The following is a 14,375-nucleotide window of genomic DNA, read 5'->3' on the forward strand; positions in this document are numbered from 1 at the left end:
TGTTTGACATCCCTGATGTAACTCAGGTACGTCAGATGTGAAAATATTGTATAATATTGGTCCCAAAATGCTGCCTTGGGGAACACCAGCTCTTACAGGAAGTCTTTCAGACCTGGAGTTCTGATAATTAACCTGAAGTGTACGATTTGACAGATAACTATCAATTATTCTAATAATGTATGTTGGAAAATTAAAGTTTTTTAATTTTACAATCAAGCCTTCATGCCAAACACTGTCGAATGCTTTTTCTATGTTTTCTATTAAAAAAGCAAGGCCAGTAGAATAGCCTTCAGATTTGTTGGAACGGATTAAATTTGTTACACGTACGAGTTGATGAGTGGTCGAATGTCCATGGCGGATTCCGAACTGTTCATTGGCAAAAATTGAATTTTCGTTGATGTGGGCCATCATTCTGTTCAAAATGACCTTTTCAAAAAGTTTACTGATGGAGGAAAGCAAACTGATTGGACGATAGCTAGAAGCTTCTGCAGGATTTTTGTCTGGTTTTAAAATTGGAACAACCTTAGCATTTTTCCATTTGTCAGGAAAATATGCTAATTGAAAACATTTGTTAAATATATCAACTAAAAATGATAAGCTACTTTCTGGAAGTTTCTTGATGAGAATGTAGAAAATTCCGTCATCGCCAAGAGCTTTCATATTTTGATTCATATTTTTAATAATAGTTTTCACTTCTTCCAAATCAGTCTCCTACGAATTTTTGAAAACGTTCACTTGATTAAGAATGTTTTCGAAGTCCTGACTACCTATTCATCTAGGCTTGAGCTTGATTGGCCACCATGGTTGCTACTCCAGTACCGCCAGATCAATTGCATTTACACAAGGAACAAACCAGACGACTGCTTGGAACTTACAGGCATCTTCAGTGTGCTGATGATCTTCAATGTTTAGGCAACAATGGCGCCTGTCACTTCAGAATGCAGACCAATGAGGAGAAGGGAGAAAAATCTCGCGCAACGTTACAAAAGAACCTATATAACATTGAGAGGCTCTCTTTGTTTACTTTCTCGTTAATCAATAACTGAGTCACATTAACCTCTTCTGTTGCGTTTTTTGTATGGAACGGTAGTCAAGGAAATTGCCTTTCAATCTATAGCGAAAAACTTCCCAATAGTTTTAGTATTCCACTGTTATAATCGAGAGAGGAGAGAATATCTCATTAGTACACGGGTCCATTAGTAATGCTGCATTTATACTGGCCCACTGATGACCGTGGAGTCCGACTGCATCTATGCCATTCTATGCGGGAGTGTATGGGTTATGGGTACTGCCCATGTATCAGACTTAAGGAGAGGCGTGCTATAATGATGGAAGGAATGAAACCATAGAAACCCAGCATTGCATAATGGGTTACATGCTTGACCTAATTCGCTACTCGCCACATAGTAATGCACATGCGCTAGTGTCTATGCACGGAAAAACGCTAAAAGGCCACGCGAATTGTATTTGTATGGCGAAACGCATTTAACGAATTATTTCTTGAAATTGGGCAATATTTTCGGAAAAATATTTGGAACCGGTTGTACGTAATGATGATAGCTATTATGCCTACCAAATATTTTTTCGATTAATGCTTTCATTTACGAGAAATTTGAAGATAGATGCCTTTCCCCATACAAAATTAAACGAGAAAACTTCTGCTGATCAACTGTGGACAAGAGCATTGTTTCTCAAAATTAGGAACAATTTTCAAAAAAATATTTGGTACCGGTTGTACGTAATGATAATGATTATAACGCCTACCAAATATTTTTTTCGATTAATGCTTTCGTTTACGAGAAATTTGAAGTTAGATATTTTTCCTCATACAAAATGAAACGAGGAAACTTCTGCTGATCAACTGTGGGCAAGAGCAAAGCAGGTAATCCATTCTTACTCTCTATTCTATATTCAATGTGTATATATCGTAACGACGTGTTTGTGCATTAAGGTTTCAACATAGATACTGTTTGGTAACAAATCATGTTATCTTATATGGTTAAAAACATTTCGACACGATATACGAGTTGATGAGTATTTTAATATATTGAAATCAAAATGGAATAACTGCTTTGCTCTTGTCCACAGTTAATCAGCAGGAGTTTTCTCATTTTATTTTGTATCTTTCAATGGAAGATTTAATTGAAAAAAAAAAATACTTGGTATGCGTGATAGCCATCATCATTATGCAAAATCGGTACCGTAATCCGGGGGCAAATTGATCACTTTTTCACAACTTTAATAAAATCAGTACTTTATTGATCTCTATCAGTTTATATAATCGATTTTTTATGCAATAAAATTTAACATTTCATAAAATTAGTTTAATATTAAAAATTGAAAATGACTCATTGGGGCGAAATTGATCGCTTTATAATAAAGCTAATTTTAGTATGTAAAATTTCCCTATCAGCTAAATTTGGGTCTCCTGAATCTGAAAATGATGTCAAAATTCTTACAACTCGTGTATATCATCATTTTATTGCAAAATTAAACTTTGTAAATCTGCCTAATACGCCTAAATGTATGCAATTTCCCTTGAAATAAGCACTTTATTCAACAATAAACGGTTTTACGAGCAAAAAACTATTCTTGTAATGCTGTATGAGTTCAAAAACGAGTTCAGCAGTTCTCACTGAAGCTAACACAACATTTTTAACACTCAAATTTCTTTGATGGCAACGAAGTATTAAGCATCCTTGAAAGGAAATGTTATTTGGTACCGACCTGATCAATTTCACCCCAGTGATCAATTTGCCCCCGGATTACGGTACCGTAAACTGGGGGGAAGTTGATCACTTTTGAGCAATTCTGTGCTATAATTCCTAGTGGGATGCATGTATTGTCATCCAAATATTTTTAAAACCTGTACTGGTTGAATGTTTAACGAATTATATAAACGAAATTTTGACGAATTATTACCGTAATAACAAAAACAATTTTTGGAGATCAAAAAGTGGTGTTTTTGATTCCGGGGTGAAGTTGATCAATTACTGCGATACGTTTTCTAAAATAAAGAAGTATGCTATTCACTAAATTTGGGGTCTCTGAATCTGAATCAAGACTTAAAAATCTTACAACCTATTGATAAATCGGATAATTTTTTAATTGAAAGTTGTGAATTACAGATTACACCACATTAAACGCCTAAAGGTAGGCAATTTTAGTGGAAATCAGCAACCCTCTTGCAAAAAGATCATTTTTTCTCTAAAAACAGAATTTGTATCCTCAATACAAATTCGAAACTGAGGAAAAAAAACATATCTGGAATGTGTGGAACAGTTTATTGAAAGTGTAGCTTTGTATAGCATTTGAAAAAGTCGATTGTTTGGAGAAGAACCCTTCAACAGTTCATGAAACATTTCCTAAAAAATCTGTTTTTCCATGAAATAACTACCTTGAATGCCAAACCGAATTTATGAAAATCAAGAGTAGCTATCAGGTAATGCCACAACTCAGAAATTGTGATAATTGAAATCGTGTCGTACCTTTTATAACAGTCTATACATGTGGGTACGGGAATGATCAACTTCTCCCCGCTGATCAACTACACCCCGAATTACGGTACCAAATATTTTTTTCGAAAATAGTTCCCAATTTGAGTAATAGTTCGTTAGATGCATTTCGCCATACAAAAATTTTTCGCGTTACCTTTTAGCGATTTTTCGTGCATAGACACTAGCGCATGTGCGTTACTATGTGAAGAGTAGCGAATCAGGCCATGCATGTAACCCATTGCACAGTGGTCCTGGAATCAGTTTTACGCGGAAAGATGCATTTTGAGCTTTAGAATGAAACATTAGACAAAAACAGTCTTCTACAAAGTTGTTTGTATTAGTTAAGCCCTTTGTTTGGTGTTATTAAAAATTAGAGTGGACCACATTTTCATAGAAATTGTGTAACTAACTATCTTATTTGTAGAAATTATATTATACATGCTTCAGCAAAGTTATAGACCATTCAATTTCAAGCAACTTTGCCAAAAAAAGTTTTTTTGTATCTCTTAAATTGACCGATTTAGAGCTTTTTTCCTGTAGTGACATAGGGTGGTCCGAACAAAACTGGTTTTCTGGCTCTAAGCTCTTAAAGTCGTTCATAGACCGCTTTGACGAGAAATCTGAAATAAGAAAGATAGGGCTCTAAAACTATTTTGAAGATTTTCATAGTATGTATTTCTTTATTATTTTGCATTTTGAGCATGAAAATGAAATTTTAGACAAAAATGAATTTTTCAAAATTGTTTCTTATAATATAAGCATTCATACTGTGTCATTTGAAACTAGGGTGGTCCACAATATCACACATATCATATAATCAACTTTTTTATTAGCAAAAATACTGGTATATGCTCTTTAGCAAAGCGGTAGAACTTGAAATTTTGATCAACTTTGCCAAAAAAAGTTTTTCTGTAGCTCAAAATTTGACCAATCTAGAGCATTTTTTCCTAACCATCGCAGGGTGGTCCTACAAAAATAAGTTTTTCAACTCTAGTTTTGTAATATTATTTTCTCGTCAAAGTCGTCTATGAACGTCGTTTTAGAACTTAACAAAACGCAAATTTTCATGCAAAAAGATTGTTGATGTCCTTTTTAGTTCAAAAGTTATTAAAGTTTTTGTGATAAAAAATATTTGACTTTCAAGACGTTTTATTAGAGTTACAAAAATAACACATCTGTAATTTTTTGATATAATATACAATTTTATTTTGTCTTTTGAACGCCGTCAAAAGATATTTTTATATTTGCCCCAATCAGAGATATTCACAATCAAAGTAGGCATGTTTTTGAGAGAAAAACAACAATAACTCCTAAACGGAAGGAGATAGCGAGTTTCTTCACTCACCAAATTACGCATTTTTCAAAGCTCAAAAAGTGTTTCATAGACTACTTTGATGAGAAATTTGAATTGAAAACTCTAGAGCCAGAAAACCAGTTTTTTACGGACCACCCTATGTCACCGTAGGAAAAAAGCTCTAAATCGGTCAATTTAAGAGATACAAAAAAACTTTTTTGGCAAAGTTGCTTGAAATTTAATGGTCTATAACTTTGCTGAAGCATGTATAATAAAATTTCTACAAATAAGATAGTTAGTTACACAATTTCTATGAAAATGTGATCCACCCTAATTTTCAATAAAACCAAACAAAGGGCTCAACTAATACAAACAACTTTGTAGAAGACCGTTTTTGTCTAATGTTTCATTCTAAAGCTCAAAATGCATCTTTCCGCGTAAAACTGATTCCTGGACCATAGTGCATTGTCACACATACATATTTGATGTCAACAGTCAAATTCTTCTATGTTATTTTTTTAATTTAATATTAAATATATGCCCCATATTATATTTTTTCAAAACATTTAAGGAATCTCGAACATATCTATTTGTGATCTGAATACATAGGGTAAATTATGTATTTTGGACAGGCTAAGGATATGTCTGTGAACGGTGATTGATTAACTGCATTAGATAATAATATGTTATTATGTTATTATGTTACTTATATGCTTAATGTCCCATTGTACTTTGAGTTTCTAGGGAGTAAAAGCTTACAAACTGTAGCATTCTTTTCCAAAATAGCATATTTTGGCGGCCTGTCTGTTATACACTTCGGACACCAAATATACATTTTGGACACCCTCACGTGAATATAATTTGGACAGGGACGTTATCTCAATATCCATGCAATGATTTCTTAAAAAGACGATCATATCATAAAATTTTAAGGGTTTACATGTGACTTATGCATTTTTTCACTTAACGGATGTGTATTTTAGTGATAATCAATAATTAATTTGATGCAAGCAAAATTTTAATATCATCAGATCCCCGAAAAACGCCTGCAAGTATGCATGTATGCGACATTCCAGTGTGTTTCATCAGATGGCTAAATTATATTGTGTTTTTCTTTGATAGATGGATTATTGGGAAAGTTGTGTATCGCGCTTCGAAGATCACCAAGCAGTGGTTCCAAATGTGTTTCCATGCAAATGGATCCATATCCAAAGTTCTTCAAATGAACATTTACGCGACAAATGACACTGGTTTTACTATCCAAATGCAGATTGACACTTGACTGCATCATTCCCACAATTAATAATAATCGAACAAGCCTATTTCAAGTGGCTGACATGCTGTTACAAATGTTTTACAAGCAAAGTTTTCGTGAAACATATAAAACAAACAAACTAGCAACCCTGCTGAGAACACATGCTTTTGCTAAAACTTAAACAAAAGGTTTGACGTTTCCGCACTTATGAACCCGCCCGCACTTCTGAAGTGCGGGGTCCAATAAGGTGGGAACTGCGCAATATCAACTGAACAAAAACCATAATCTATTTTGGACATCATCTGATTTATGCCTTATATACTCATTTTAAGATTTTAGATGAACGTAGAATAAATTTTAGACACATTTTATCATGTTGCCACTTTTAAACTTGTTTTATGAATGCCAATTCTGAGTGCTATTATTGCATTAAATTTATGTTCTTGAAATGCACATCCTTTTGCATTCGTAAGTTTCACAGATGTTCTGTTGATACAGTTTACAATTTTGATATTTTTGAAGCCAATTTGTAATTGTTATGAAAAAGGTCATCTATAATAAGCAGCATAGTGTATTATTAATGCAATACATGATTTCCCGTACATATATTCCTCACCATCTCATTGGAAATGAGCATAGAACGTTTAGCCTGTCCAAATTATATGCATGTCCAAGTTATATACGTTACCCTTTATTTTGTATTTGAATTATGAAGATTTAGCAATGAAGATTGCAATTTTGTCACTCCATCTGATTAACGATAACGAAAACGTAAATAATGTAGAAAGAGCAGGGAACAAAAAGAAATATTAGAGCCAATATTACAAGGAGTAAGGAGTGTATCGAAAAGTAGTCGCAAACATTCAAAACGGTATATCGCAGAGCATAGTTCATCTTTTTAAAAGATTTTTTCGCGCAAATCTTCATCATGTCATCAAATATTGAAGCAACTAAAAAAATATTGAATAATATGCAGTCTTAATATAAATATAGCAAGTTTTATAAAGCATAGAAAATAAAATCTTGCACAAAATTTCATTTTTGAAGTGTTTTTTGAAGATTCGATGATTTGTATTGAACAAAATGTATATCAAACAAAATAGGATGAAAAGCTTATTCTATCGGAAAACATGTTTACTTCACACAGCACGTAAAACGGATTTCAAAAAAATAAATTATTGCTCTAAGAAAGTTCAATTATTGGAATAAGGTCGGTTTTAGAATGCCACTTTTATATAATCAACTTTTGAAGCTCTGTCAGAAACAGCGGTAATTGCATAGAGTACCATTTTTTGCTTACGTCACTTCATAAATATGCAAAGAAACTTTTCCAATCAAAAAACTATTTTTTATTCGTTACAATCGTTCAATATTACCACTAACGTGAAGAAAGAAAAAATCAAAAAACGAGGTCCTTAAAAATCTACTTTTTTTGATTTTTGCATTTGCTCTCAAATGCTTGTTAATGTATTTTTCAAAATATTTTTTACACTATGTCATGAGAGTTGTGGCACAGAATATATTAGCATAATCAAAAACTATTTTTGCTTAAAATTTAACACATTTATTAACATATCAATTTTTTCAGAGGTGTGCAAGATTTTCATCGACATCTGTTAGTAATTTGCAAAATTATCATACAAAATTCCACTTTATTGAATCAATATCCCGATCCCCGCATCATAAATTTTAAATACATTGTAATCCATCTCTGATCAAAAAAAAAATTTGTAGTTTCAGCCCAATATTTTTGAGACTGTTTTGAATGTTTGCGACTACTTTTCGATACACTCCTTACAATGTGCGGAACACACTTTGCAACTAGCCGTGAACGATTCTTACAAGGAGGCGAATTTAAAAGCTCTGGTTTGTAGAACACGAAAGGCTGATAAAACCTTGAGAAAAAGTTGTTACAAAAGAATGTTTAAAGTCAGTAAGAAGAAAGTCCCAAAACTAGATTGTGTAACCCGATGGGACAGTGCTTATTTGATGCTTGGAAGGTTGTTATTAGAAAAGGAATTCATAAAATCATTGTCAGGTGAGAAAAGGAAACTATTAGGTACATGGGCGTTTAATTTACTGACACGAATACACGATGAACAATCCACAAACATCCGATAGCAATAATGTCCCTCAGGTTTGGAGCTTTATTAGATGGGTTTAAACATGCATTTAATGCCGATTTAATCAGAGCTGTAGCAGTGTCAGTAGCGCAACCAGGATTTGTCTCTAGGGGGGGTTTTGTGAACTTGAAGATAATGTGTTTTTGAGAAAATAAAACGAGGGTAAACATTTCGAACAGAAAAATTAAAAAATATTGCTAAATTAACATTAAAGAAAAAACTTAACACCATATGCAAAATTAAACTTTTTTCGGCATCAATTTTTATATGAATTTTAAATTTTATATGAATATGAAACGCTACTCTAAGGAAATCTGTTGTACCTGGTGAAATTTTCCAAAAGATTTACGAAATACGTTTGTTGGATATGAGTAAACCTTCAAGTATCCAATATAATTAAAAAGCGTTCAATAACTCTTCGTCTGTTCTGTTCCTTACATACGTTTTCAAGTTTTTCAACGAAAAATGATATTGCAGTGCAAGTTTCAGTAAGGAGTAATGAAACTATCATCAGCAGTTTGTCGATGGCAAATCAGCATTGCAGATGTTGATTCATTTCCAGATAGTATAGACGAAAATTTGTTATTTTTCAGCTTAGCAATGGAACCACGATCTCCCTCGATCTTTCCTAAGATTTTTATTTGTGATCGTTAAAACTAAAGAATTGCTTCTCCAGAAATTCACGTGCTCTCTAAAGGCCATAAATAGGGACAATGGAAATTTCACGAAGCTGCTAAATCCTCAAATTTTAGCCTTCGCCGTGAAATTTGAGGAACCCCGTGAAATGCCGCGAAGTTAGTCAAATTTGGAGAATTCATATGAAAAACACAGTGAATTCCAGTATTTGCTTATGAAATTGGTTTATTCATCTCGATATCCATCGAAGCTCCACCAAACATTTTATAACCGTTAAGGTTTACCTTGGACGTCTTTTTGGCTTGCTATTTTGGTTTAAATTTTGCATGCAAAAAATATTTGATTGAATTCTGCTTAATTTACACATATGAAGTCTGTTTTTACTAAAAATGTGTATTTTTGGGTAAAATATAGCCAAAATTCTGGGACCTCGAAATCTTAAATTTATCACCTTGATCACAAGCAAAATTTAAATAATGTTGCCCTGAATTTCCTTGTCACAAAATTTGGCTAAATTCTGAGCCAACTAAAATATTTTTTAAAGCATCGAATTTTACCTGTATCAGCTTCATAAATGGTTTCGGTTTGCATACATTCCTGCATGTTTGTTTGAGAGACTTCTCTTCAAAAACATCTACAGTGATACCTCCATGAGTCGATGTTCCATGACTCGATATCGACTCATGGAACCATACTAAAAACATAATTTCATGGTTACTATGATGGTCCCTAGAAGCAGCTTTCCAAAGAATTGCTGTTCCATGACTCGATATTTCCATGAGTCGATGGTCCCTTCAATATCGACTCATGGAGGTTTCACTGTAGGTTATTTATGAAAAAAGAGAGCTAAGAAGGTTTTTGAACCCCTAGAAGGGGCTCAGATAGCCGTAGCGGTAAACGCGCAGATATTCAGCCATGACCATGCTGAGGATCGTGGGTTCGAATCCCGCTGGTCGAGGATCTTTTCGTAAAGGAAATTTTCTCGATTCCCAGGGCATAGAGTATCGTCGTACCTGCCACACGATATACACATGCAAAAATGGTCCATCGGCAAAGAAAGCTCTCAGTTAATAACTGTGGAAGTGCTCATAAGAACACTTATCTGAGAAGCAGGCTTTGTCCCAGTTGGGTCGTAACGCCAGAAAGAAGAAGGTCGTCAAATTAGCCACATCTTAGAACAACATAATTGTTCATACAACTTACTGCTCCGGTGTTTGTGGATTTGAGTGTTGAATTTCAAAAATATATTTGATAGTTCTTTCAAAAAAATCTGCTCTGGGGGGGGTTTTGACCCCCAAAATCCCCCCTTGGTTGCGCCACTGAGCAGTGTACAATAAACTGGGACTTATGTTATGCTGCAGGGATTCAATCCCTGGCCTGATAATATTTGAGTCTAGCATACCGGCTCTGAGTACGAATTTTCACCAATATATTTCTACTCCTAGCCACTGGTAATTCGCCTATAGGTAGACTATTCACGATACACCTCGTCAAAATCATAGGCTCTGAGAAGAAATCTTTTAAAGTGCATTATCTGGTATCTTCCTGGCGGCCAATAGTCGAATCATAGACCTCTAGTACTGCATAATCTATTGAAAGACTCCAATAAATTTCTACGCAGTGTTTATGTTGGTGTGAATGCACCGCTTCTGAGTAAAAACTCACTACAGTGCATGAGTGTCGCGCGACTTATTTTTGCGCTAGTACCTCCTCTATGTTTTGTTGCGTATCAATAAATCAGCTGTTTTTGTTTGGTTTACTATCAACTCCAAAACTACGCGCCTTGGAATTCAGTGCGTTTTTGGTCCAATACAATGTTCACGATATTAACAGTAAATTTGTAAACGTACTTGTTCATGTACTTTTCTAAGAGGTACAATGTCTCTCGAAGTATCAAAGATGTATAGTGAAACCAGTATTGAGGATCTACCAGATGAGGTACGTAAAAACTTTGAATCGCCTGGGATCAACCAATATGTATCTGAATTTCAATTTCGCCAGATGCTGGAACAAATCCTATTGTTCCTGACCCTAGACGATCGCCGATCAGCTCTCCGAGTCTGCCGAAGGTGGTCCACTCTGAAGCCGTTCGACTGGTCTTCGGTTCAGCTAGTGGTCGACTTCGCGCGAAACACCGGCCAGGAAGCCTGCTATCATCAGACACTCCTTGCCAGCACCCGCCAATACAAGCATTTGGTGTTCTACTTCGGGTACGACTCCGACAAGTACGACTTGCTGGTGGACATTCTGCAGCACTTCTGCCGCAAACTGGAAACACTCAAGCTCATACCGAACAATTTCGTTCCGGTCAAGCTGAAGCTGTTCGCGCAAATTACGGCCTTATGCTCAAATCTCCGCCATCTGCACATCGATGCGTGCAACTTTGACTTCAACCGACGCGATCTGGAATTCTCGCCGATGCACAAGCTTGAAGAACTGTACTTGGAGAACAACCTGCTCAGTTTGATTCCCAACATGAGGGACATCACGCCGAACATCACGCGGTTGCACATGCAGATAAGTTTCTACTCGGAGGAATCACGATTGTTCCTACGCCATTTCAGCTTACAGTTGGTCGAGCTGGGGATTTGGTTCCTTTCGGAGGATTACTTCCTGACAGTATGTGAGATGCAGTTTCCTTTGTTGGAGAAGCTGAACTTTTACTGTGTCGATTTGGAGATTGATCCCGGAGGGTCATTCGCGGAAGTCGAGCTGATTGACTTGTTCTTCCATCAACTGCCTCTCTTGAAGGAAGTTACACTTCGGTGTAACTTGGATGATAGGGTTATAAGAAACTTGTGCCGCTCGTGTGTTAAAATGCAGTTCCTATGCGTCAGTATGGATTACTTCTTGCAGGACAGTTTTCGCGCCATTTGCGAGCTGAAGCATCTGAAACGCCTGAGAATAGAAGAGGCCGCTGTTAATGTCCCTACGGATTTGTACACTCCACTCAAAAGTCTTCAGAAACTATCCCTCTACTCCACCCGAATCGTCCACCAAGAAAAGTTCAACAGTTTCGTGCAGGGTGCCTTCCCAAATCTGGCCGTCATGGAACTGCTACATCTAACGTCCCGTACTAACGAAGGCCGATCATTCGAGCTGCACGGAAACATCTGCAGCAACATTCCGTCCCTACAACGCCTAGTGCTAAGCGAACCAACCTCCAACATCAAACTGGGCACGTTCCTGGAGTTTTGCGCCTCCCACGCCCCAAAAGAGCTCCGATTCAAGTGTTGGAGCATTTCAGGCGTTTTTCCGGAGGACGAAAGCCCGCGGAAAATCCCGGTGCAGAAGTTGATTCTGGACTCGCCTCTGATTTCGCCGAGTGTGTTGCAGAAACTAATCGGTTCGATGGGTGAGCTGAGGTGGCTGGAGCTAGCCCTGGCTGACTATTGCTCCCCGGAGGTGATCAGCTCGCTGAGGGAGCAGTTCCCTAGATGCTACGTGGTGGCAAAGCGGAAAGTACCCATCGAGGAACCATTATGACAGTGCTGGGAAAAGTGCAAAGATCGTTCGTTTAGGTAGGGGGGATGAAAGTGGCGAGTTGTATAAACTGGAATGTTGAACCGTTAGAAGCATTAACTTCTACACATTAGTACATTAAGTAAAACTACGTACACTACCTATGTTATTGTTAATAGTCAATGACTAAAATGCATATTTCAACTATACCGTTCTTGAATTACTCATGTTCATAACAAGACTCAGATGAAGAAAATTGGCCTCCCACGAAGGGCCGTCCATATATCACTTTGACAACTTGAAGAGGGCAGGTGGTATGAAAAAGTTCACAGAGAGGATGTGAAGGAAATTGAAATGGCCACGTGGACATCGTTTATTTGACCGATGAAAAATTTATAATTCAAGCTATAATCAAATAATTGAATCTATGTTCAAATTATCACTCTTTTTAATGTAATCGAATCCTCTGAGCAGAATCTCAACAGAGGAACAAAAAAGTAGATTGGAGTACTTTGTACCTTTATTCCGCCCTTATTGCTTATCTTTGACAGACACGCGTATTTCAACTACCACTTATAGCCTTTTCAGTGTCAGTTACTCGTATCTACAGTGGATACGAGTAACACTGAAGAAGGCAGTAATTCCTTTGGGGATTTCGTCCAGAAATTCTTCGGGGGATAAGCTCCAGGACTTTCTGCAGAAATTACCAATAGAAATTCCACCGAGGATTTCATTAAGACATTTCTGCGGGGATTTTTCTTAGAAATTCCTTCGGGGATTTTTTCAATGAATTTATCCGGAGTTTTCCTCCAGAATTTTAACTGCGAATTTGCGCAAAGAATTTCTCCGGAGATTTCCTCCAGGGATTCTTGCGGAGATTTCAAGGATTCCTCCGGGGATATCCCCAAGAACTCTGGGGATTTTCATCAGGAAGCCCTCAGAAGATTTTCAATAGCAATTTCTCCAATAATTTCCCCCAGAAGCTCCTCCGACCATATGCTCTAGAAATAAGTCCTGGGATTGCCTCTAGGAATTCCTCAGGGGCTTGCAAATAGCAATTCATCCGGGGATTTCGTCCTGAAATCTGTCTGGGGATTTTGTCCAGGAATTTCTCCGGGTAATTCATTAAGAAATACCACAGGGGATTTTCTCGATAAATTCCTTCGGGGATTATTCAGAGAATTTCTCCGGAGATTACCTCCAAGATTTTCTCCAGTAATTCCTCCTTGGATTTACAGACGAAGCGCGTTACAACGACATCGCAAGGGACCGTCGCAATAGAGAAAAGTCGTTATAGAGAATAGTTTCAACACAGAAATGTTTTTCATGAGATCTAAAATTGTCGCTATAGAGAGCTTTTGTCGCTATAAAAGCTGTCGTTATAACGAGCTTCGTCTGTACTTCAGAGATTTTTTTCCAAGAACTCTTGGCAATAGAAATACCTCCCGGGAATTAGTCCAAAAATTCCTTCAGTGATTTAGAGATCTCCTCGGGGATTTTTTCTAGGGATTTGTCCCAGGACTTCTCTGCCCATAACTGCATATTTGTAACATTCGACAAAAGTAGGCATTGGGTAAATGGGATACCAAGTTTGCATTTTATTGCAGTATGGGAGGGAACTGATATTTCAAAAAATCACTAAGAATTCAAAAGTGTTTATTTGAGGCTGAAATTTTGTACAACTCATATCGCTTATTGGGTGAATAGTCAGAAAAAAATTCTGATAGAAATTTCGTTGCCACTGCATTATAAGGCTCATGTATAATCTCAATGTGACTGTTATGCGGTTACAATTGCCAATGTGACAAAACAACTTGGTATTTTTTTCGAATTTTCTAGAACAATCTCACAGATTTTAGTAAGTGGGTCGAAAGTATTTGTTATTTGATGACTCTCCCCGGTATTAACTCGAAATTTCCAAAAATGTCGAATGTGACTGTTACACACTTAGATCAAATCACCGAATTCGGTAATCCATTTACCGAAATCTCAACAGCTGAATGGTCGGTAATCGGTTCGGTAAACGAATAAATTACGGACCATTCGGTAATTCGCATTTTCGATCCCAGTTGTCAAAACAACCGAATGATCGGTAATCGTTTACCGAA

The 14,375-nt window shown here is 36.5% G+C and overlaps 1 protein-coding gene across 1 annotated transcript; it reads left to right on the forward strand.

Annotated features, from left to right (window-relative positions):
• The first annotated feature begins 10,547 nt into the window (after positions 1–10,547).
• LOC110674159 lies at positions 10,548–12,487 on the forward strand. Its single transcript, XM_021837992.1, has 2 exons — positions 10,548–10,743; positions 10,807–12,487. The coding sequence occupies exons 1-2, from the start codon at positions 10,684–10,686 to the stop codon at positions 12,289–12,291; spliced, it is 1,545 nt and encodes a 514-aa protein (XP_021693684.1). The 5' UTR covers positions 10,548–10,683; the 3' UTR covers positions 12,292–12,487.
• Positions 12,488–14,375: the final 1,888 nt, after the last annotated feature.

This window comes from Aedes aegypti, chromosome 1, assembly GCF_002204515.2.
Source record: "Aedes aegypti strain LVP_AGWG chromosome 1, AaegL5.0 Primary Assembly, whole genome shotgun sequence".
NCBI lineage: Eukaryota > Metazoa > Arthropoda > Insecta > Diptera > Culicidae > Aedes > Aedes aegypti.

Excerpts from the sequence above, each read along its gene's own strand:
- LOC110674159 (XM_021837992.1), top strand. The coding sequence starts at position 10,684 with ATGTCTCTCGAAGTATCAAAGATGTATAGTGAAACCAGTATTGAGGAT. Across the intron at positions 10,744-10,806 it reads TTGAGGATCTACCAGATGAG|ATGCTGGAACAAATCCTATT; the intron begins GTACGTAAAAAC and ends CAATTTCGCCAG.